Source organism: Heliangelus exortis, chromosome 18, assembly GCF_036169615.1.
Source record: "Heliangelus exortis chromosome 18, bHelExo1.hap1, whole genome shotgun sequence".
NCBI classification, from domain to species: domain Eukaryota; kingdom Metazoa; phylum Chordata; class Aves; order Apodiformes; family Trochilidae; genus Heliangelus; species Heliangelus exortis.
The window spans coordinates 5,014,203-5,035,922 of NC_092439.1; the positions used below are offsets into that span (position 1 = coordinate 5,014,203).

At 41.6% G+C, this 21,720-nt stretch overlaps 1 protein-coding gene across 3 annotated transcripts; it reads left to right on the top strand.

The window, feature by feature from the left end:
* Positions 1–642: 642 nt before the first annotated feature.
* Positions 643–21,095, top strand: BBOX1 (gamma-butyrobetaine hydroxylase 1). Of its 3 annotated transcripts, none has more exons than XM_071762181.1 (8): positions 643–849; positions 1,876–2,260; positions 3,947–4,061; positions 12,114–12,312; positions 15,867–15,972; positions 16,718–16,914; positions 17,529–17,695; positions 19,297–21,095. In XM_071762181.1, exons 2-8 carry the CDS (start codon positions 2,045–2,047, stop codon positions 19,455–19,457), a joined length of 1,161 nt encoding a protein of 386 aa, XP_071618282.1. In that variant the 5' UTR covers positions 643–849; positions 1,876–2,044; the 3' UTR covers positions 19,458–21,095. The 3 variants fall into 3 exon arrangements, with proteins under 3 accessions (XP_071618282.1, XP_071618283.1, XP_071618284.1); XM_071762182.1 differs by lacking the exon at positions 643–849 and adding an exon at positions 1,042–1,165; XM_071762183.1 differs by lacking the exon at positions 643–849 and adding an exon at positions 1,248–1,311.
* Positions 21,096–21,720: the final 625 nt, after the last annotated feature.

A 21,720-nucleotide genomic window follows, 5' to 3' on the forward strand; every position in this document is an offset into this window, starting at 1 on the left:
AATAATCATGGTATGTTAATGGTATTTTTAAAATTTATTCTCTGGAAGTTCATCTGCCTGAAACTTACTGCTTGCAAGATTTATTTGACAGTAAAATCATCCGATAGAATCGTTTAGGCTGAAAAAGACTTTTAAGAGCATCAAGTCCAACCACTAGCCTGCCCTGCCAAGTCCAACACTTAAACCATGTCCCAGAATCCCACTTCCCTGGGCAACCTGGTCTAGTGCCTGAAAACTCTTACGGAAATTTCTAAACCTTGCCTTTAAGGCCATCTTTCTTATTTAGTGATGTTTTACATCTGGCATATAAGGCCACTGTTTTTTTGTTTTGTGGGGGGTTGTTTGTTTCTTTTGTTTTGCTCTTGGTTTGTTGCTGGTTTTTTTGTTTTTTGTTTTTTTTTTTTTCTTTATCCTTTCTTCCAGTCTCTGCTTGTGCTGTAAGGACGTGTGGTTTATTATCACACCTCAGCAAGGATGGCCAGGACACTTCCCAGCTCCCATCTTTGTTCCCATGATCTGAAGAGAGTTCTTACTCTGCTCTTCTCTCTCCTCACCAAAATTTAGGAGCCAAAGCCCTTCTTAAAAACTACCAGGTGCAAGGACAGCGCAGAGAAGGAATTAAACGAGCCCAGCTCCTGCTGCGCTTCTCAGGGGACCGAACTCCCTCAGAGCTCCCTCACCCCGAACTCCTGTCCCAGCACAGGCGGCTGCGCTGCCCAGACCCCGCCTGTACAAGCCCGGACCCCCCGCTCATTGGGCACTGCAGGCGGGGTCCTCCCCGGGGCCGGGCCTGCCGAGCCGAACCCCGCCGATCGGAACCAGGCCGGGCCGGGCCGGGCCGAGGGGCAGGTGAGGGGATCGGGCCTTGGGGTGGGGGGGGAAAGAGGTCGCGGCCTCCCGGGGCGGAGCGGCTGAGGCGGTGCCGGCGGTCACGTCCTCCCGGCCGCGCCGCTTAGGCCCGGGCTGCACTCCGGTTTCTGTTGCCGTTCTGTGGCGTGGGCTCCGTGTGTCCTTTCCCTGACTTGTGGAGCTACCTTGTCCTTCACTAATTGCGCTAATTAAGAGGATTGAAAGCTGGAGTGGGACCCGAAACCTGACCCTCTGACAGGAATCCTTCAGGCAGCCTCGTCCTGGGCCTTCGTACACAGCATAATGAAGTAATGAAGTAATATAAATGTGCAGACTTTTTTTTTTTTTTTCCATTTATGGTATATATTTACTTGTTTCTGTTGTAGTCTGAAGTAACAGCATCAGGCAGATGTTCCCCTGAAGAGATGTTTTGTAATGAGATGTTATAATGCTGCCTCACAGGTTGGTGCCTCCTGGCAGGAGGTGCATGCACTGTGTTTGCTCTGGGGTTATTCTCTTTCTGAAGTTTGCATTCATTTCTGACTTACCTAAAAGGTATAAAACCTCAGTGCAGTCAGAGGCCTGTGCAGGATCCTCTTCATTTTTACATACCCTGTCTGCAGAGTCCAATTCTGTTACATCTGAGGTAGAATTGACCCAATTCTGACACAGCAACCTGTTCCTGGGGCATGCTAAGATTTGCTTGTGACACAAAATTATGCCCTTCATTTCTTTGTCCCTTTTTAATCCTGTGGGGGGAGAACACATCCAGGGTGGCTCATCTCTCTTAAAGTACTGTTAACAATAATTAAATTTTAAGTAGCTGTACAGGTGAAGCTGGGAAACATGGTGTCAGCAAATGGGGGAGTCTGGCTCATGTCTGGTGGGGTTTTTTTATTAGATGGGTCTCAAACTGCACCTCAAAAAAGCATAAGCAACGGGTAATAAAAATCCCTAAAGGAGAAAATAATCTTAAAATGTCCTTTACTGACTCTTTCAGTAACGAACTGCTTTTTATGTTGTCAGGAGCCCCACGAAGTCATCCTCCCTCCACCGATTTCATTAACCCAGAACGTGGCGGGCAGTGGCCAAGGTCCTGCCCGGGGCCAAAGTCCCCGCAGGCAGCGCGGGGCAGGATCCTGCTCACCCCGCATCACTCCCAGGCTCCGGGCTCCGCACCTCCTGATCGCTCAGCATGAACCCGGGGATACACAAGGTGGAAGCTTTGGGGGATTTCGTCCGCGTGGAGTGGGAGGACGGGAGCGAGAGCCGCTACCCCTGTGTCTGGCTGCGGGACAGCTGCCGGTGCCCACGCTGCTTCCTGAGCTCGGCCGGGGCGCGTAAGTTGCTCCTGGAGGACCTTGATGTGGACATCGTGGTGAAGGAGGTGACTCTGGCAGGCAGAGAAAAGGTATTTGAAGCAAAGCGTCCCCGCTCTCCCTCTGGTGGCACTTGTCTGTCTGTCAATTAATCGTGATGTCAGAGGCGGTGCCTGGTTATCCTTTAAGTGTAATTGGTGTTACCTTGTCAACCCCAAAGCTTTTGGGAATAATCACAGTCTGAGGAAAGTACCTTCCTACCTGTATGTGAAACTTCCCTTTATAGGTGTCACAGAGAGAGCACAGAAAGCCAGGCTGCAAATTTTAGAATATAATTTTGCTTTTTAAAATTTGCTATATGTTTCTTATAGGCAGATGCTCAAAAGAAAATAGAGGCATTCCCCAAACTCGTAATTACTTTAACCATGTCTGGTTTTTTCTCTCTTTTTTCCATAAGTAAATGTCTTAAAAATTCAAAAATCAAATGGTAAAGTGATGATAATGTTAATCTATAACAAAAATTTCAGTTTGTTACCTAATTTTCTATGTGCAGAAGGCTTCATTTTAGAGCAAGTACCCAAAGTTGAACCTGATATCCAGAGCTGCCCTAGTGTCTGTGTCTATATCTATATCTGCATCTACCTATCTAGATTAACATTTTTCATTAAAAAGAGAAGGATGTTGGGCAAGAGAGGACAGGAACTGCCCTCCTTTTGAATTTTATTTTTTCCTGCCACATAAAAACCTAATACCTCACTTAGATTTTGTAGGTTTTATTAAAAGCAGGACATGGCTCTTTTGATATGCAAACTCATTTCCTTCATTTTACATTTAAAGATGGTTTAAATGTATTAAAGATGCAGTGGGCAAACCTGTAGCAGCTTCCTGGGGCAGCTCTGCTGCAGGGGGAGTTTGCAGGGGCTGTGACCCATGCAGGAGCATAGCTCAGCCACAGGGTAAGGGCCTGTACTGAGGAATTTGGGGCTCCTGTGTTGGTTGGTTGTTTCCAAAATTAATGCTGTGTAAATTCATGCTTTGAATAGGCAAATATAGCAGAGGGATTATGTGTCTCCTCCACTTGCACTCAGGAACTGAGGGGAGCACAGCACTAAACTGGTACTGGTGTGTTACCTAATGTGAATGAGCAGAATCCTGTGAAATGGGAATGGATACCTACTCAACAGCCTTGAGAACTCAGCTGAGGGTGTGTGCTGCACCAAGCTCTTTTGGTTCACAACAAACAAAGCCATAGCCTTTCTTCCCTATTTTTTTTTTTCCAGAAAATAAACACCACCTTAAAAACTATTTGAAAGAGGGAAGACTTTTTTAAACATCAGAGGGATTCCTCTCCTAGCATTTCTTTTTTGCCTGTCTTTCTTGTCCTTTTTTTAACAAGCTGTCAGTGTTCTGGAAGATATTTTTGCTCTCTTCTGAGCTGTGGTGAAGCTCTCTCCCCAGTGATATGTGCCAGCTTCTGTCATTCTCCTCTTTCTGCTCTGCACAGCTCCTGCAGTGAAAGCAGCCCTCAGAAAACAGCAAATTAGGTCATGGGTTCATGTGAAAATGGCTGTTTACAAAGGGTATCAGAGTCTGGATGCTGTTCAGGTTGGGTTTTCATTACTTGTTTGCCATAATGCTACAGAGAAGGCTTAAACTCTGATATTGATCTAAATATTACACTTTCTGTACTTTATAAGGATTTTTTTGGTTGTTCTGCATGATGTTTTTCAATTTTTTTTTTTTTTGTTCTAAAATTATCTTTCATTTCATTTTGGAAGATCTCTATTATATGGCCTGATGAGCATGCAAGTGAATTTGAAGCTGAGTGGTTGAAAAAAAGATGCTTCTCTGAAGCAGCCAGAGCAGAAATGAGAGAAGAATTATTTTTACCAGGTAGGAATTAAAACCACATCTGTCACATTTGTTTCAGTTATGACAAATCTGACTGACAGTGAGGCCCAGGTCTACCCAGCTGGTTGGTGTTCAGTGCCAGGCTGTGAATGGTTGCACTTCCCCTCTTCTAACCCTTGGACCTGAGAGGAGTTCAGCTGGCTGGGTTATATTTGCTTTCCTAAAAATCTTTTTCCTTCCAGAAAGGGTTAGTAGTAGGTCTCAAAAATGAGCCATGTGGACTAGTAGTGGTCTATCTGACAATGGAAGTGTGTGTGCACTGTTTACTTTATTTGAATTTTCATTTTTAAAAGGTTATGTTGAATTGCCAGAGAGCTACAACCAAATTCTTTTTTTAATTCCTTTTAGGTGTCCTTCTGTTAAAAAGTAACTGTGTAGCATAGCTGTGTCTAGCACTGAAGTTCAGGTTGTGTTTGCTCTGTTCTTAACTGCAGTAGTTGGCTGTCTTTTGGTCGTGAAATATTTTGTGCAGCCAGGAGTGTAACATTTACCTGGTACAAATCACTCTCCCTTCTGAATGAATAATTTCAACCCCCCCGGGTTTACTGGGATGCACTTCATTGTTTCTTTGTCAGCCTTTCAGAATGTGAGAATGAAATGTGTGAAAACTTGCAAGATTTCTGCTGTTCTTCTTGAGTGTTCCTGTGAGATCTGGTGTTGCATAAAGTTATGGATCTGTGTTCAGAATTAGGAACAGGATATTACTTGAGAAAAAGGAAATTAGAGACAGGCTGATGGTGTGAAACTCAGGTCCCAGTACTGGTTTCCTCAGAGCTCAGCAAAAGGTAGATCTGCAGTTGGTTTATGCTCCTTTTTGGGTGTGTTTTTTTTTTTATTCTAACAAAGCAAAGAAAGTTTGTTTGTTTTTCCCATGAAAGACAAGAAATGGAAAAATATGTGGCCCTGGGTATCTCTATGGTCTCCTGCAACTGAGCTTTGTCTGGGACTTTTGAGACAACTGAAGGGCCAGTTAATTTCCCAGTATCTGCTGGTCAAAGCTTCCTTAGCTCTGAGCACTAAACAAAAGTCAGTTCTGAAAATTCAGCCATTAAAGCTGCCTTAAAACTTCAGCACTGGGTAATATTTCCATTCGTTTCAGAGGACCCCATAACAGACTCTTGAGAGTTCAGAATGCAAATTCTGTTTTCCATGGTAGATCTCAAGAAATAATCCTTGTAAAAAAGGCCTGTGTTAACTTTGGCTTTGTTTAGTCCTGTCATTCTGCTTTTCCTCATATTCCCAAGGATCTGAGTAGGCAGTGATAGATTTTCCCAGCTTTCCTCAGGTTTCAGTTGCAAACCAGCCAGCAGTTACAAGACATGTGAGCTTGCTTGCAGGCTGGTTTAAGATCAGTTTCTCACTGTGCACCAGGGTAAATTTAGAATTAGCTTCCTTCTAGTCAGTGGAGTTACACACTGCAAATCACATGCCCTTAAGTAGCTAATTGTATCCCAGCAGTATAGAATTACACATGATGATATGGAATGCCAGCCCTGCATGCTGCTTCTAACAAATACAAGAGCCAGCTCACCAGACTGCTGCAGTTAGAGGTTAACCTGCACTGCTGACATTTTCACAGCTGTGGCTTTTTTCCCCCCTCCCCCCCCCTTTTTTTTTTTCTTTTTTCTTTTTTTTTTTTTTTTTCTTTTCTTTTTTTCTTTTTTTTTTTTTTTTTTTTTTTTTTTTTTTTTTTTTTTTTTTTCAAGTGGTTATTTGCTTTTCATGTTGCTTTGATGAGGACTTCTCATCATGATTTCTGATTCAGGCCTGGGGTCAAACCCAAAAAGAAGAGTAGGTCAGATTTTCACTGCATGGTGGAAGTGACTATAAATAGCTCTCTGGCAGTGTCTCAAGTTTCCCCTTTCAAGAGCAGTGCCAGATCCCTTCTGTGTGGTATGCACAGCCCTCTGTTTGTGTAGTAGGTGGAGGTTTCAGCCCAACTTAGAAGATACTTCCAAAAGAGCAACAAAGGAGCCACCTTGTACTTCTCTAGTTCTGATGTCTCAAAGTTACTCTTTTTTTCCTCCTGTTTACTTGTGTTCAAACAAATGTCACAGGGAGTGATTTAGCACCTTGTGCAGTCTCACTGTAACAGGTTTTGTGTGTGGTAGAGGCAGCTTGTGGGAGGCACTGAGCACTCCAGGTGCTTCCCAGTTCTCCAGCCTCTCTCACTGCATTGCATTTGCTGAGGTGAATTTTCCAAGACAGAGGCATCCCACGAACAGGATGTGGGGTGGGAAAAAATTATCACAACAATGTTTTCCTGTTGGGTGGAGTGGTCCCAGTATGGAGCAAGGCTTCCATAATGTGTATGATTTCTGGGCTTGACACATCAGGAAAGACTACAGAGTGCTCAGTGGGAAGCACTGTATGTGATTAGTGATCTAGAAGCATCTCAGGAACATCACTAGAGAAATGCACGTGTACATGAACAGGTCTTCTCAGTGCTGTAGAAAATGGGTAAAAAACTGTATTTTTTCCAAATCACAAGGAAGATTCTAAGACATAAAGCGAGGGCATGTTTTTAGTAGCAACAACTGTACAACCTGCACTGATTTATTTTTTTTCCTCTCAGATAACCCACTGCTGCACATTTCCCAGGATTAGTAATACTTGGAGCTATGCACAATGCATTTTCATTTTTTGGCATGTTTGCCACAGGGCCATTAACAGAGTACATTGGCAAATGTCAGAGGGGGAAAGGTTACTCCTGTAGTAGCTCACAGACTAAGCTCTTGGCTGCATCAAGATGCTGCTGAAGGGCTGGGAACTTGGAGTCTTTCTTCTCTGAAACAAGAGGTAGGATTTATAAGCATTTGTGAACCAGCTTGCACCTTAAAAGGAAAAACAAATCCAAACCATTAAGGATCCTGGCTGCACTTGTCACTGGAAGGTAATTCATAGGAGAGAGGTGGAACTTCAAGAAAAAGAGTTTATAGCCTCACCAAGCAGATTTAACTATATTTACCACTTTTTTCCATCTTTGGGGTTTTTTGGGTTTGGGCTTTGTTTTTTTAATACAAAATAGCTAAACATCAAAAAAACTCCAAGACCCTAGGAATCTGCTTTGCTTGAACCATTTCTCAGTTGTAGTAGCTGCCTGGAGATTGTCAGTGCACAGCTCAGTTTCCTTGAAATTTTGCAATTGCCACATTATAGTGGAACTGTAGAGCTTAAACAGCTCCATTGGCTCCTGAATACACTGCAGAGTGTGGGGAGGTATAAATTCCCAATACTTTAGTGGGATTCACAGCACTGATGGTTTTTACACAGAGCAGAGATTGCTTTTCCAGGTTACTTACAAAAGCATTTTGAATTTAGCTTTTGTCTCCTTTGTGTTGATGAAGCAGGAGATGTGAGGCCAGATTGCTGCCTCCACTGGAAGGGCCTGGTTGGGAGGAAAGGTTGGTGTTCCTTGGATGTTTTCCACCAGTTAGCTGGAAAGGAAGGATGTGGTACACCAAGATCAAGGAGAGTCACAGAGAGATGTGCTGAGCATTCACTGGTTTGTGCTGTGGCAAAACAGAGGTTTGTAACAAAAGCCAAAACAACCCCAAAACCCAACACTACATTGTCCCTTGGCTGCAGAAGGACCATCCTGGATTAGGTGGAACTTCCACCAAGCACAGTGGGAACTGGGAATTTGAACAAGAGGAGTTTACAGCCCATGCACTCAGGGAAGCCTGGGGCTCCTGGAGCTGCAGTTGAATTCCAGGTGCATATATATTCATTTCCCAAAGTGGGGAAATATCTGTTGATATATTCCTTGAAATACTAATATTCCTCCACGTCTTTTTTTATGTAAAGAAGATTAGGAAAATTTTATTAGCAAGACAGCATGAAAAACTAGCAAGGAAATGTTGAAATGTAAATATTCCATTAGTTTACACATGGTTCTTTACCTGCACCAACACTGAAGCTTAAATTTGTCTTTCAAAGGATATTCTTGGCAGTTCATGCAGCATACCTAAAGCTATTTTACTTTCATAACTTTTAATAGAGAAAAAGGAAAACATTCATGTTTTATTTTTTCCCCATCTTTCAAGTGTGTGAAAGGATGTATATTGAATTAAACACACTGAAGCAGTGAGTAGCAGGCCATAGAGTGACCTCAAAAAGGAATTTAATGAGGTGAGATTATATCCCTCCTCAAGGATTGCACTTTTTTCATTTTGTGAACATGTTGTGAAATTCAACAGCTTGTCAATCATAGCCCAGCTTCTTTGAAACCCAGGGTAGGATATAAAAGATGGTCTATGTGGATAGCTTATATTGTGGTATGTGTGTTGTGTTTCTTGGACAGTCCCTCACCAGCCTTAGCCAAGAGGGAGAGGAATACTGGTGGCTGGAAATCTGCAGACCTTGCAACTGTTGAAAACTGTTGTAACTCTGTAGTGTCTAGATTCTCTTTTTTATGAGGATGTTGCATTTTGTACTTGCTACCTGTATCTAGGGAAAAGAGTGAAAAAACCCCAACATGGCTCTTTATGTCTCTTTGTACTTCAGCACATCCCTCAGTCACCAGGAAATCCCCCAGAGCTCCCATTCTGAAAACTGCTTGAAATAGATGATGGGTTTTATTGGTCCTGTGTGTTGGAGGGATGTTGGGATAAAGAGAGGTGTAGGTGTTTTATAAACTATGCCATCTAAGTTTTTTTCAAGTTGTTGTGGTCTAGCCACTCTTGGACAAGTTAACTGAATATCAGATAAAATACCAAGTAAGCTAGATGTGATTTAAATGAAAGAATTATTCTATGGAATAGATAAAACCTTTTCATGCTCTATTGTGGACTCTCTAAAGAATATGCAGCTTCAGACAAAAGTCATCAAAGCAAGGGAAATCAATAATGTCTTTACTATAAGAATTGGAGCTCTGATTCAACATTTAAGAGAAGGCTTGACATAAAGCCAGTGTTGAGAGTTTTGCAAAAGACAGGAATGCAAAAATTACACAGAACAAAATGTAAGAAATAGCACTTTGTCCCTTTTACCCCTTACTCTGCAGCCTCTTTGGTTTGAATGTGTGTGTGTGGTTATCTGTCCACACAAACTGATACATATTACCCTGCAATACCCCAACCACTTAGGGACCCACTTTGGTTGCTACCAAAGAGCCTGGAGAGCTGCAGTCCTGGGGTTGTTGTGCTTTGAAATCAGCTGAGCAGCTGCCAGCAGAAAAGGAGTGGGATTGGTGGTCCCATGCTGCCACTCTCTGGTACTGCATCCATCCTGGCTGAAAGCAGTGGAGGGGACAGAGTGCAGCTGTCTTGGGTTTCATGCTTTCTGGGCAATGATAAAATGATCTTTTCTTGTGAATTGAACATACTGTGTGGATGTTTCAGGTGATAGCAGGCAGTGTGTGAGGAGATACTATCTGAAACTCCCTGGACTGTTTTAAAATCCCCAAATAAAAAAAAAAACAAGGATGGGTACGACAGCTGAGACACCACGTGGTACTTTAGGATGTTCTCCTCTGGAATTCTTCCAGCTGCAGAAGAAAATCTCTATTAGATTTAAAGTACCAAATGTGACCCACAACTGGGGCTTCCACTATTCACTGTCAGGAGCACAGGCAGCTTTCAGATAACTGCACTAACAAGTAGCAGACTCCAGAAGGTCTCCTGGTGAGAAGCTGGGCTTTGGGCTCCATGATTAATTTCCTGCCTTTTCATTTCTGCCTACATTACCATTCCCTTGAGTTCTTGGCTAAATGCACTGGAGCCAATAAAACTGGGAAGGATCCTGGCAGGATTAGTCTGGGAGAAAAAGAAAAAAGAAAAAAAAAAGAGAGAGAGAAAAAAAATCTTGATTATTTAAAAAATGTTATCTTGGCCTACAAATATTGAGGTCAAAATAAGAATCACAGGGTTTTATTGTTTTGTGTTTTTGCCTGCACTAATGAACAGATACAGCACTGCCTTTTATGGAAGAAAATTATTTTGATTTTGCAAGTGTGTCTGAAAATCATAAAATACACCTGCCTGGAATAGCTTTAAATTAATAGTTAACAAAGATGTTCTTCCTGCAGCATCTCAGATCTTCCCAGGATCCACACATGGACAAATGACTATCAGCAGGTTTTTCTTTTCTATGTCTCTCATATGCTGACCATGATTTGAGTTTGTGCAAAATTATGTGTGGAACAATGGAAAGTATGGATATTGAGCTGATGCTCAGCTGTCCATGCTCTGATTGGTTGACCCCAATGACCCCAATATGGTCCCAAGGCATGAGTCTGACCTCTTGTTACCCTGTGGTCTAATTCATTGACCTCAGTGATCCCAAGCAGAGTTCCCAAGAGTGGAACTTTGACCACAAGTAATGCCACAGGATAATTGGTTGACCTCAAATGACCCCAGCACTGTCCTCAGAAAGGGAGTTTGACCTCAACTAACTCCACAGGCTAATTGATTGTCCCTAGATGACCCCAGGGTGGTCTTCAGAGCTTGAACCTGAGCTTTTTCACCTGTAGTGACTTATTCTTTTGTTTTACATGTCAGATCAAGGAACCCATCTATTTACTTGGTAGTTGCATTTTCAGCAAACCATCTGCTGAGTCTCCATCCTGACTATAGTGTCATCCCCACACTCCCCCTAGGATGCTCAGTGGCTTTGGTATCTTCTCTCCACCATCAGCTGTGAAGAGCTCCCTGGAGCTTTCAGATGCTGCTGCATTTGGAGCAAAAAGATAAAAGATCTCTGGTGCAGCAGAGTCTGAGTTTACATCTGTGCATGCACACCTTGATTTTGATGTATAGCAGTTACAGATTTGGTGGAATGCTTAAAAGCCATCAGCACTGCTTGAAATTTCAAAGCAGCTCTCCACTGGATTGACATTCATTGACAGTACACATCCCCAGGGATTAATCCTTAAGCACCATCAACACACAGGCAAATAATTAATCCTTAAGAAGCTTGCACTGAATCAGCCATGAGTATAAAACAGCAGAGATCTGGTGTGGTATCTTGGAGCTGGGGCTGTGGCTTTAAGGTGAGGAGTGCTTCCCACTGAAGGAATCCAGACCTGAAGTAGGACACCACCTTTCTTCCTTGTTTTTTTCTCATTATTTGTGGATGGTTTATTCTTTGCCTTATTCCTTTGAAAGGATGGAGGACAGCACACTTCCTCTTGACTGGCTTATTTTATTTCTGCAACCAGTACTTGCTTTGTGGTTTGTTTTGTGTTTGTTTTTTTTTTCTTTCCAGCATCTTTCCTGTGCTCCTGTGGGGTCACTTTGGCTTCACCAGTTATCATCTCTACCTCCTGTACATGTGAGGCACTTTTCTCACTTTTACATTTTACTTCTACTTGACCAACAGTTGCTGGTTATTATCTGAAGAGTGCCCATGTCTGTGTTTAAGGCAAGCCTTGTATCCTAACCTGTTTCAACTTTTCATATGCCAACAGGCTGCTACCTTGGCTTCCTTGCTGGGCAGTGGTAGTTTTAAATTCTTGATTTCTGTGTCTGTATCTCACCTAGAGAAAGGTGTTTGTTGCCTGAAACTGGGAGGAAAGAACTGGAAGTCATGGGACTTCTGTCATGGGACAGAAAGAAGGCAAGAAAGCAAACACTTTTTTTTGCCCCCTCCCTGGAAGTCTCCAAGGTTGGAGGGGGCTTTGAGCAACCTGGTCTAGTGGAAGGGCAAGGGAGTTGGAACGAGGTCCCTTTCAACTCAAACCATTCTATGAGTCTACTAATACAATCTTTTCATTAGTTTTAAACTTTACCCCTCTTGTGTCCCCAGTTCAGACATAGGAATGAATGTGCACATTTCTGATGTCCCGTTTACAAGAAAAAATTATCCCTTTCAAATAGTCTTTTATTCAACTGCTGAGTTGAAACTGCATTGCTGCAATGCTTTGCTGAATTGCATCAGTAAGATTGGTTGTTATCCATGAAAACTTAGGGGCTGTTTCAGGTGGTTGAAGGACTGGGGGCATATTCACAAACGGGGGCATAGCTATCCTGTTAACATCACAATTTGGCTGGGCCTTGATGCTAAGCACTTGTTTCTCTGCTTCTTCCCTTTCAGAACGTGAGTACTGGGGCTCAGACCTGCAGCTTCCCAAAATGCCTTTTGAAGAAATCATGCACAATGATGAAAGCACATACAAGTGGCTGTGCACCCTAAAGAAAGTAGGGATTGTGCTCCTGACAGGAGCTGCTGCTCAGCAGGGAGAGTTGGTGAGACTTGGCCAGAGGATTGGCTTCCTGCGCCTCACTTTTTATGGGTGAGTTTGATTTTTAATGTCCTTGCTTTGCTGGTTGTGTACTTGCCTCTAATATATTTCACTTCAGCTTGATGGACCTCTTTTGTGGATTAACTTATTCAAACAAAGTGAAATTTTTTCTTCATGTTGGAAAATGTGGTGTCAATTAAAGTTCTGTATGAGGGGACTGCTTTGCTGTCAAGGGCAGGGCAGGTAAAGAGCAGAATAACATTAATTGCTGAGAGAAGGAAAAATGCTTGAAAACAGATGATATCAAATAAAAGATAACCACAAGACAGCAGTACTTTTCTGTACCATGGAACAAAATCAAAAATCCCTAATCCAGCTCCCTTCTGAACAGTGGAAGTTATCTGTATTGATATTTTTTCTTAGCCTGATTTTGAGTCATGGAAAGCTGTAAGACTTAGACACTGTTACTGTGTCTCCCGTCACAGAGAAGATGGGCAGAGCACCCATTTTCCAGAGTACCCAGCATTTCATGATGAAATTTTAAAAGTTTACTCACAAAACTACTTTCAAATATTTTAATACAGTCGTGCTAAACATATCAGAAAATAGAGAACTCTATTCAAACAGCTTAATAACCCAGTGTTTCTTAAATGTGTAATTCATGACATGAAGTCTTGAAAAATACTTAAATGGTTTTGGCTTATTTTTGGATACAGAGGGGAGGGTGTTTTATAAGGAGCAAATTTCTTGGTTTTTTTATCCATGTGTAGCTGGATCCCAGCCTGAAAATGGAGAAGAAAAGACTTCTATATCTGTTGTATCTTTTCTCCTAATTCAAGCTGGTTTATTTTCAGCTGTAGTTACTGTATTGCCTGGTTTTGTTGCTCTCATGTATTGCTCACAGTAGCAGAAACTTCTCTGGGTTTTCAGCCTTAACAACAGATGCAGAGCAGCATTTTAAAGTCCATCACCTCTAAAACAGAAGTTAATTTCATATTGGCATCAAATTCTGAAGTGTTTTTACAACTGTAATAAAATAATAAGTTTGGGTAATTCCCTTGATGTCACTAGCAGCCAAATACAAAGCCTACCAAATATTATAAATAAAAGGAGAAGCTTGGAATGGGCAAGCTTGCCAAATAAAATATTACTTCAACAGGGCCATGAATTTTAAAATGAAATGTAATAGCAATGAATATAACCCTGACACATGGACAAACAAAAGCCTTTTTTTTTGTTGTCCAGATGTCTGTTTGGTACATGCTACCTAAAATGTCCTAACAGTAAAAAGTAGAATCATGCTCTGTATCAGCCATGTGACAACATCAAGGAGTTGAGTTCCACACTTTCAAATGAACCTTTTTCTTTACATTACAGGGGCAAAACTCCATTCACAGGGTCTCCAGTCATGTCACAATTTACTTTTTCAGCCTCTCATGCTCTAGACCTTGTGCTCCTCCTCTGTCCAGGAGCTGCAGTGGTTTGAAGGGTTTCCTCCACTCCCACTGGACCAGCCAAACCATCTGCACCTCCCAGAGGGTTTCAGCTGCAAAGGAGGGACATGGGTCCCAAATCTCTTATGAACACAACTTAGATTTTAAGTAATGGGCAAGACCAGAGGATTCAAATGTGACTCTAGTTCCTAGTGCAGCAGTTTTGCAAGACTGAGGATGTGACAGACAGGCTGTTTCTGCTCAAGGAGACTGAGCCCACGTTGCCACTTCATGCAAAAAATTCCTACACCTGCCTGGTGCCAAATTTCCTCCTCTGTCAAACAGCCTGAGCAATCGATGCTGGAATCTGACCCTAATTACTAAACCATAAGCCACTCCACTCCCTAAGGGCCAAATGTCCTCTGGCATTACCCACATTTTCTTCCTTCACTTCTCATATGTTCTGCCCATTGACTGAATTGATACTTCAGCTCACTTGAGACATTCACAAGGTTGATTTATTTCACATTCAGCATTAAGCTCTCTATTTGTAACACTGACTTCAAGTCAGTAACTTGAGCTTTGACTGAAGCTCCTGGCATGGAAGGAAAGCTGCCAGGGCCCAGCTCCCCTCACCCAGCCCAACAACATGCAAGCACTGACCACTTCTGCAAAACAGTGATACAATAATGTACTACCATTGCAGCAATTGTACCTATTGCATATAAATGAGATAATTAATATGTGCTGAATGGTTTTAGAACCACCAAGTGACACTGGAGCCTTTAGTTAAAGATACAGTGAACATAGGTACCTTCAGCACCTAAGGAGAAGGATGATATAATGGACTATTTTTTGGCTGTAAAACTGGGAACTATGGAAGTGTGGTTGAAATTATCATACTTGAGTACTGAAGTCATGTACTGAGACATGACTGTATTCATGTACATAAATATGAGCTGTACCAAATAATAAAAAATTATTTCTTTCAGGCAGTCAAATACATTTGCAAATGTTCAATGTTTTTGCCTTGGCAACTTCAGAAACTTAGGCTTAGCATTTTGCACAGTTTCTATACTAAATAGCACTCCTAGAAGAAATGTGTTTGCATGCTGTATAAAAATCATTTTGCTCTGCACGTTCTTTAGCACATTTTCTTTTTAAACTAATATTAATCAGTAATGCTAGACACAGACCATCTGAAACATAATACATTTGGTCTGTGGTATTTCACAAGGGAAAAGGAGTTTCATATTTTCTCTTAAATCACTTATGCTCCTGTGATTACATGGACTGCCTGAGGTGACTTACACTTTTCCAGACAAATGTCTGGATCTTTCACATGCATCTGCTGAGGACTGTCTTCAATCATGGGAACTCTGTACAAAAAAAATATGAGGTTCTTGGTCTTAAACTCTCCTGCATGGTGTGTCCCTCAAACCAGATTTTGATGGTGCTGTGATGTGATGTCTTTGTCTCATAACTGATTTTTTTTTCCTCACTGATTTTTATCAAATTTCAAGACAGAAACCATGTAACAAAATAAATGGGGGTAGTTCTCAGAAAAAGCATTAGAGAAAGGGAACAAATTACAAAATCTTTCATCAAGACAATTCCCTTCAGTGGCAAGTCTAAAAAGTTACAGGCAAGATCCCCCTGCAAAAGGATACTGTTTTTTTTCCTAAGATTCAAAATTATTCTTTGAGGAAGTTACTTAGCCATTAACAATTTCATATTTCATTGAAAGTGTGCTCCACCTGGCATGAAAAAAAATGAAAAGCTGATAAAAGGAAATGAGACAACTTCCACTTTCTTATTTCTGAAGCCTCAGTTCTAAGGTGATGGTTTATCCTGGCAGATACCTCTTGGTTAGTGACTTCAGCTGCATCCAGCAAAGCAGAACTGCTGGAAAGCCCTCATCCTTCTCCATCCCATCCTGGGGCCACATGTCCCTCAGCACATTTAGGTTTCTAGCTTGAATCTAGGGCTGCTGAAATCTGTGGTGGGGGGGGAAACACTGCTAAATCTTTATTTCCTTATAATTTTACAGTATTGTCACGTTGAAAGCAGGAATGACTCCTTTGTACTCTGGTTTCAGAGTTTCAGTGGGTTCTGACTGGCACACTGGCTGGCTGCTTTAACATGGTTTTTCTTTTTCCTTTCATTATGAAGACCAACTTGGCAAGTGCAAGACAAAGCAGATGCTAACAATGTGGCTTATACAACTGGGAGACTGTGTTTTCATACTGATTATCCTGTTCTGCAGCATCCACCTGGGGTAAAGTGAATCTACTGACTTTTTCACAACAGAAAAAGGGAAAGGGAAATGTTGCATAAAATATGATTAGAGTTCAGTGACTGAATTTTGCCTGAAAAGAGCAATGTAAAAACAATAATACATTAATCTGCTTATAGCAATCTTTGTACACGAGCATGCAATGTATACATTGTGATGTAAGTTCTCCATAACAATTCCATTATGTATGCCATAATTTTTAAATGAAATCTCAGAAAGTATTGAGGATACTACCATATGGGAAAGCATCAAGGTCCTGCATGTACTTCTGATGCTGCTTTTGTTACATTAAAGAATCTGGGTGTCTAAATGTAGTAAAGTTGTGATACCTTAGGACACATCTGTTCACTACAGGAGGAGAGCACAGCAGAAGAAAGGTGAATAAGCTTTTATATTCAATTTCTATGAATTAGATCCTAATGTCTTTTCATAATTAGACAAAAAAGGGCCATTTTGTAAAGCAGGACAACACTACAGAAAATGTATTTCCACCTGGTCCCTTTCATATTCCAGGTAATTCATTAGAGAACTGAAAAGTCGTAGCAACAGGTATAAAGGAACAAAGATAACCCTGGGCAAGTGTTTAAAAAAAAAAAAAAAAAAGGGGGGGGGGGGGGAGGGAGGGGAAACAACCAACCCAGAACCACAGATATAAGGGAACTGACACTAATGAACTGTTAAATATGCAAACTAATTCTTCTCTTAATGAGACATTAATTAATTCCAGGTTCAGTTTCTGCACTGTATAAAGCAAACAGCAGAAGGAGGTGAAAGTGAAGTTGTAGATGGATTTTATGTATCCAACAAGCTGAAGGCACAAAGTCCTCAAGCATATCAGATCCTGACCTCTACTGCTGTAGACTATACAGATGTTGGGGTGGACTACTGCGAGTTTGCTGTGCAGTGTAAACAAAGGATTATAGAGTGAGTAGCTCCAACAACATCGAAAAATAAAACCCCAGTTGTAGGGTGAATGACGGGTTAGGAGGAGAAGGTCTGCTCCTGCCACCTCGTGGGGAAACACTGCTTTCATCTGCTCTGTAGTTACTCTGGGCTTTGATTTAAGGTGGGGTTTTTGCCAGTATATTGCTTATTCTTTACTTTGTACTGCCACAGCATGTTTTTCCTTACTTGGTTTTGCCACACAGCAGCAAGAAGGGGTGATAATTAATGTAACTCCTAGGTACAGACTCAGGTTAACAGCTGTTAGGAAATTCTGAGCAGTACATCTGCAGCATGCCAAAGAGAAATCGTATTTTGAAGTATATATTATAGTGCAGATGATAATAATCTCCTTTGCATTTCAGTAAAGTGAACAGAATATAGATGTTTAAGGAAATCCAGTGCCTACACTTTCTCCTGATACCCCTCTTCCTAGTTAGGCTTAATTATCAAAATCCAACCCAATAACAACCTGAGTTTCACTATAGAAAGATACAGAAATTCCAGCAGGAGGGTTCATATGCTGTTTAACAGTCTTAAAATGTTTCAGTAACAGCATAAATACATTGCTTTTCCTTTCCTTCTCTGTTTCATAGTGTGGATTCCAGGGGTCAAGCAGTTCGCATCAATTACAATAATGCAACCAGAGACTCAGTGCTTGATGTACCAGCTGACAGTGTGAGGCCATTTTATGCAGCTCTAAAGGAATTTGATGATTTATTAAACAGTGCAGAACACAAGTTTACTTACAAGCTGAAACCAGGTCAGTAAATTGCTTCTCCTGGCAATGATTTTTCACATGTTTTTTCCTAACAGTCAAAACACTTGAACTTTGTTAGCACTGGTACTGAGAAGAGGTTTGGGTTCTCCTGTCACCTGTTTTATTTCATGCTGCATCCTTACATTCAGCTCACAGATTTTGTTTGCCATTGGAAGGAAAAAAAGAAGGCAGGAGGGAACAAATTCTATCTAGTGATTTGTCCAATGTATCTTTATATGACATCAAAACCCCATAGCATACAGGAAATTGTAACTTGTCCTATCAGGAGGCCCAAAGATGGGAAATACCATGTGTAAGACTGCTGTGCCAGCCTGACTCAGAGTCTGTTCATTAATTGATAGACAATCACCTACTTTTTCCTCTGCTTCATTTGATGCAGAGTACAGTCATTAAGCCAAATGATTCTCCTTTTTTGATACTTTGTCAGTGGGGCACCTTCCCAGTGGCTGCAGGAGTTGCAGAGCACCTGGGAGCTGCCACAGATGTGCATAACCCTGCAGGAAGCTGAACAGTGCAGTGGGGAATTCAGTCATCACCTTTCCTTAGGCACTGCATGCCAGTGTAATGCTGGAGGAATTAATTACCTCTCACTGCTGCTCTGCTGCTTTTTCTGGGTGGCCCATACAAAGAGGCAGATTTTCAGAAGTGCTAAGTGCTCCATATACATCAGTCCAGGGCTATGTTTTCAACATAAAACATGCTGCAAAAATGTCCTTTACTCTTTAAAAAAGTCAGTCTGTGCATATATTTAACTGCTTTGGTCTTGATCTCTGCTTTTTCATTCCCCAGCTATAAAATAAAGGTATGAGCTGTCCCTCATCTCTCAAGAAATGTTAAAAAATAAATTCATTAGTGTATCTGACTGCCTTATGTACTGCAATGTTAGAGTCTTTAAAGTGTCTGTGAGGAAATGAACCTCTCCCTGTTGGGAATATGCAGTAATTCATAAGATCACACAATAAATGGTGAAACAAAGTACCTCACATTACATTATTACCATCTATCCCATCAATTAAAGCCCCCAAATGGTGATAGAGCTGAGGGAGAGAAGGAAGAAGGAATATAAGGTTATTTAATTAGAGATTTATCATAAAGGTGGCACATGGGGAAATTAAAATGCCATGCTGGCCTTAATTATGTGATTTCCTAACTTTCAGTGGCTTGACTTTGCTCTCTCAGAGTTCTCTCAACAGGGATAGTAATGCAGGATGTGTACAGCACAGTTACCACCAGACTGAGCAAATAAAAACCATCCTAATGCTGTTTACCCTTTTTATCCTTCCTGGGGAGTTGCTGCAGCTGCCTTTCCCCTCAAGGCTTGTTTTTCTCATCATGGCCTCCCCTGCCTCTCTGCTCCTTAATTCCTGGTTATAGAAGGAGCAGAGGCCAAAGGGGATTTGCCCCTCTCTGCTTGAGAATCAGCAGCTCAAAATTCAAACCAGTGGGACACTGCTCTGGATCTCCAGCTGAGCTGCTTGAAACAATCGCTCCCTAATTTTTGGTATCATTTAAATCCACCTCTTCTGTTTGAAGGAATCAGCTGCAACACCCCCAACATTAAACTCTGTGTGGACCCTTTCCAGGGGACATTGTGACATTTGACAACTGGCGTGTGCTTCACGGCCGCCGGCGCTTCCAGTCGGGATCAGAAGTGAGCAGGCACCTGGAAGGTGCCTATGGAGACTGGGATGTGGTCATGTCAAGGCTCCGGCTCCTCAGGAAGAGGGTCCTGAATAAGGACTGAGTCTTCTTCTAACCAGAATGAACAACATCTAGCTGGTCTGACCTCAGAAATTTAAAAAAAAAAAACCAAACTAACTAAAAATTATATTTTCTTTTCAGAAATTAACATCATGAATGTATTTGTATTTTTTTACTTCTATAAGCTACTAAACTTGTTGTTCATGACAACTTAAGACTTATCTCTACCCTGGGCTTTAAATCTATGCAAAGCATTGCCAGCTCTGTCAGTTCATTTGCTTTGTAAAATCAGGGGGGAACTTGGCTTGAAAGATTATGACTTCACTGGACTAACTGGTTATCCCGATGCCTGAGTGTTCCACTACAAATATATCTGCCCTCCCTGGAAAGTTTGGAACAGAGCATCAAAAAGGAACTTATAAGTATTACTTACTAGAAGTTTGCTATGAGCAGTACTCTATTTTCAGAGGCATTTTTTTTATTCCATAAATCCTTAGTAAATTTCATTATCAAAATAAGCAGCCACTGCTTGGAGTTATTTTTATATACGCACTTTTCTAGGTAGAGCTGAGTGGAGTTCAGGTGTATTCCAGGTCCTTTCTGGGTTGACAGAACCTCTGGCACCAGGGTACCAGCAGGACCCTGAAGCTGGCTGGATCTGCAATTAAACACTCACTAAAACTTGCTCAGACTCTACCCCAGTGATCACAAGGAACACAAGAGCTGTAGCTGTGAGAGAACAACCCTGACACCAGCAGGTTGGTTCCAGAGGAGAAATCCTTAGAAATCTCAGCAGGGTTAAAGACCAAAGAGTGCTCAGCTCTTGGTCCAGCTGATGCTCAGCACCCACATCTCCCTCTCCAGCTGCAGGAAGCAGAGGCAGCGCTAACACTCCCTGGGGAAAAAGTGACCTCCAGTGATGCCACTGCCTGAAAGCTTTGCACCACACCTCCACCAGAGCCAGGCAGGGTTATTGGGACCAAACAGGGCAAAGATTCCTGGTTTTGTTAGATACAACTTCACCTGCCTGGTCAGATCAGGCTGATGGCACAGCAAGACTTGACAGGAGGCTGCAGATCTGCTGTTTGAACAAATTAATTTAATTTTGAATGAGTAATGGTGTTGAACACCACTTCTCTTGCTAAAGATGACTCACCCAGCAGATATGGACCTTTTCCTCCAAATAACACTGTGTCAACACAAGCTCAAGTTTTCCTCTCAGCCTGACACCCTGTCAATACACACAAATCCACCTGATGAAGTTTGAGAACATGAGTTTTCAACAGGAAAGTCAACAGGAATTAATTCTTGGACACTTGTATTGTTTGAGTTGTGCAGCATGAATGTGCTGTTATAACTTGTGTTTGAGAACTGAAACCTCACCATTCAGCTGCAGCCCAGTGGCATTAAAGTCATCTCTGTCAGCACATCTTCTGAAGGACAGGTTTTGACTTCTGAAATGAGAGCTTTCAACAGCACAATAATGTTATTTGGCTCGAGGTGGGAATTGCCTTTGGAAACCAACCTGAAGCAAGCAGAAAAATGTTTTCCTTTAAATAAGGATCTCTTCTGCTCTTTAATTGCTAATAACATTATGCACGGTGATATATAACTTTATTGTAACTTTTATATATGTGTTATAAGTGTTCATAATAGTGGCTTCAAAGAAAAAAAAAGAAAACCTAATAATAAAGAATAATAATAATAACCTAATAATAAAGAATTTGTATTTTTTTCTCTGATCGGGTCTATACAATTCTTACTATCTTTATCAGCTTTGCTAAGCTATTTAAATCAAAAGGAGAACCAGTTCTTTTAAATTACTATCTGTGTTAATTCTTTTTATTTAATCCAATAGATTATTGCTTCCAAAAAAAAATTAAAAAATAAAACCCACAAAAAGTCTTTTTGCATTTGCTTGCCTCAGTAAGCAAAATGTTTGAAAATCTGCCACGATCAGGAAGAAAAGACCATGAAAGATCCATGCTTTGGGTTTTAGTTCATGTTTATATAAAGCTTCTGTTTGGTAATTGTAAAGATATAAACTAAGGTTCAGCTCTTTGCTGTGTGCTGCTGCCAACTGCAAGACCAGAGACCAAGATTCCCCCTGCTCCTGCACCACCTCCCTGCCAGGGGACACACACCTGAACTGAATCTGAACAAGATACAACAATTCCATCACAATTATGGAAAATAAACTGAGCAGATCTATTTCCCTGGCTTCTGCCACTGGAGGGCATTCGCTGCCCTTACAAAACCTCACAGCTTGCAAGCCACAGAGCTGCTGCAGAGAGGCAGGGGCAGTG

Bases quoted from the DNA above. Each gene is read 5' to 3' on its own strand.
- BBOX1 (XM_071762181.1), top strand. From the start codon at position 2,045: ATGAACCCGGGGATACACAAGGTGGAAGCTTTGGGGGATTTCGTCCGC. The intron at 2,261-3,946 runs GTATTTGAAGCA...TCATTTTGGAAG, and splicing joins CTCTGGCAGGCAGAGAAAAG to ATCTCTATTATATGGCCTGA. The intron at 4,062-12,113 runs GTAGGAATTAAA...CTTCCCTTTCAG, and splicing joins AGAAGAATTATTTTTACCAG to AACGTGAGTACTGGGGCTCA.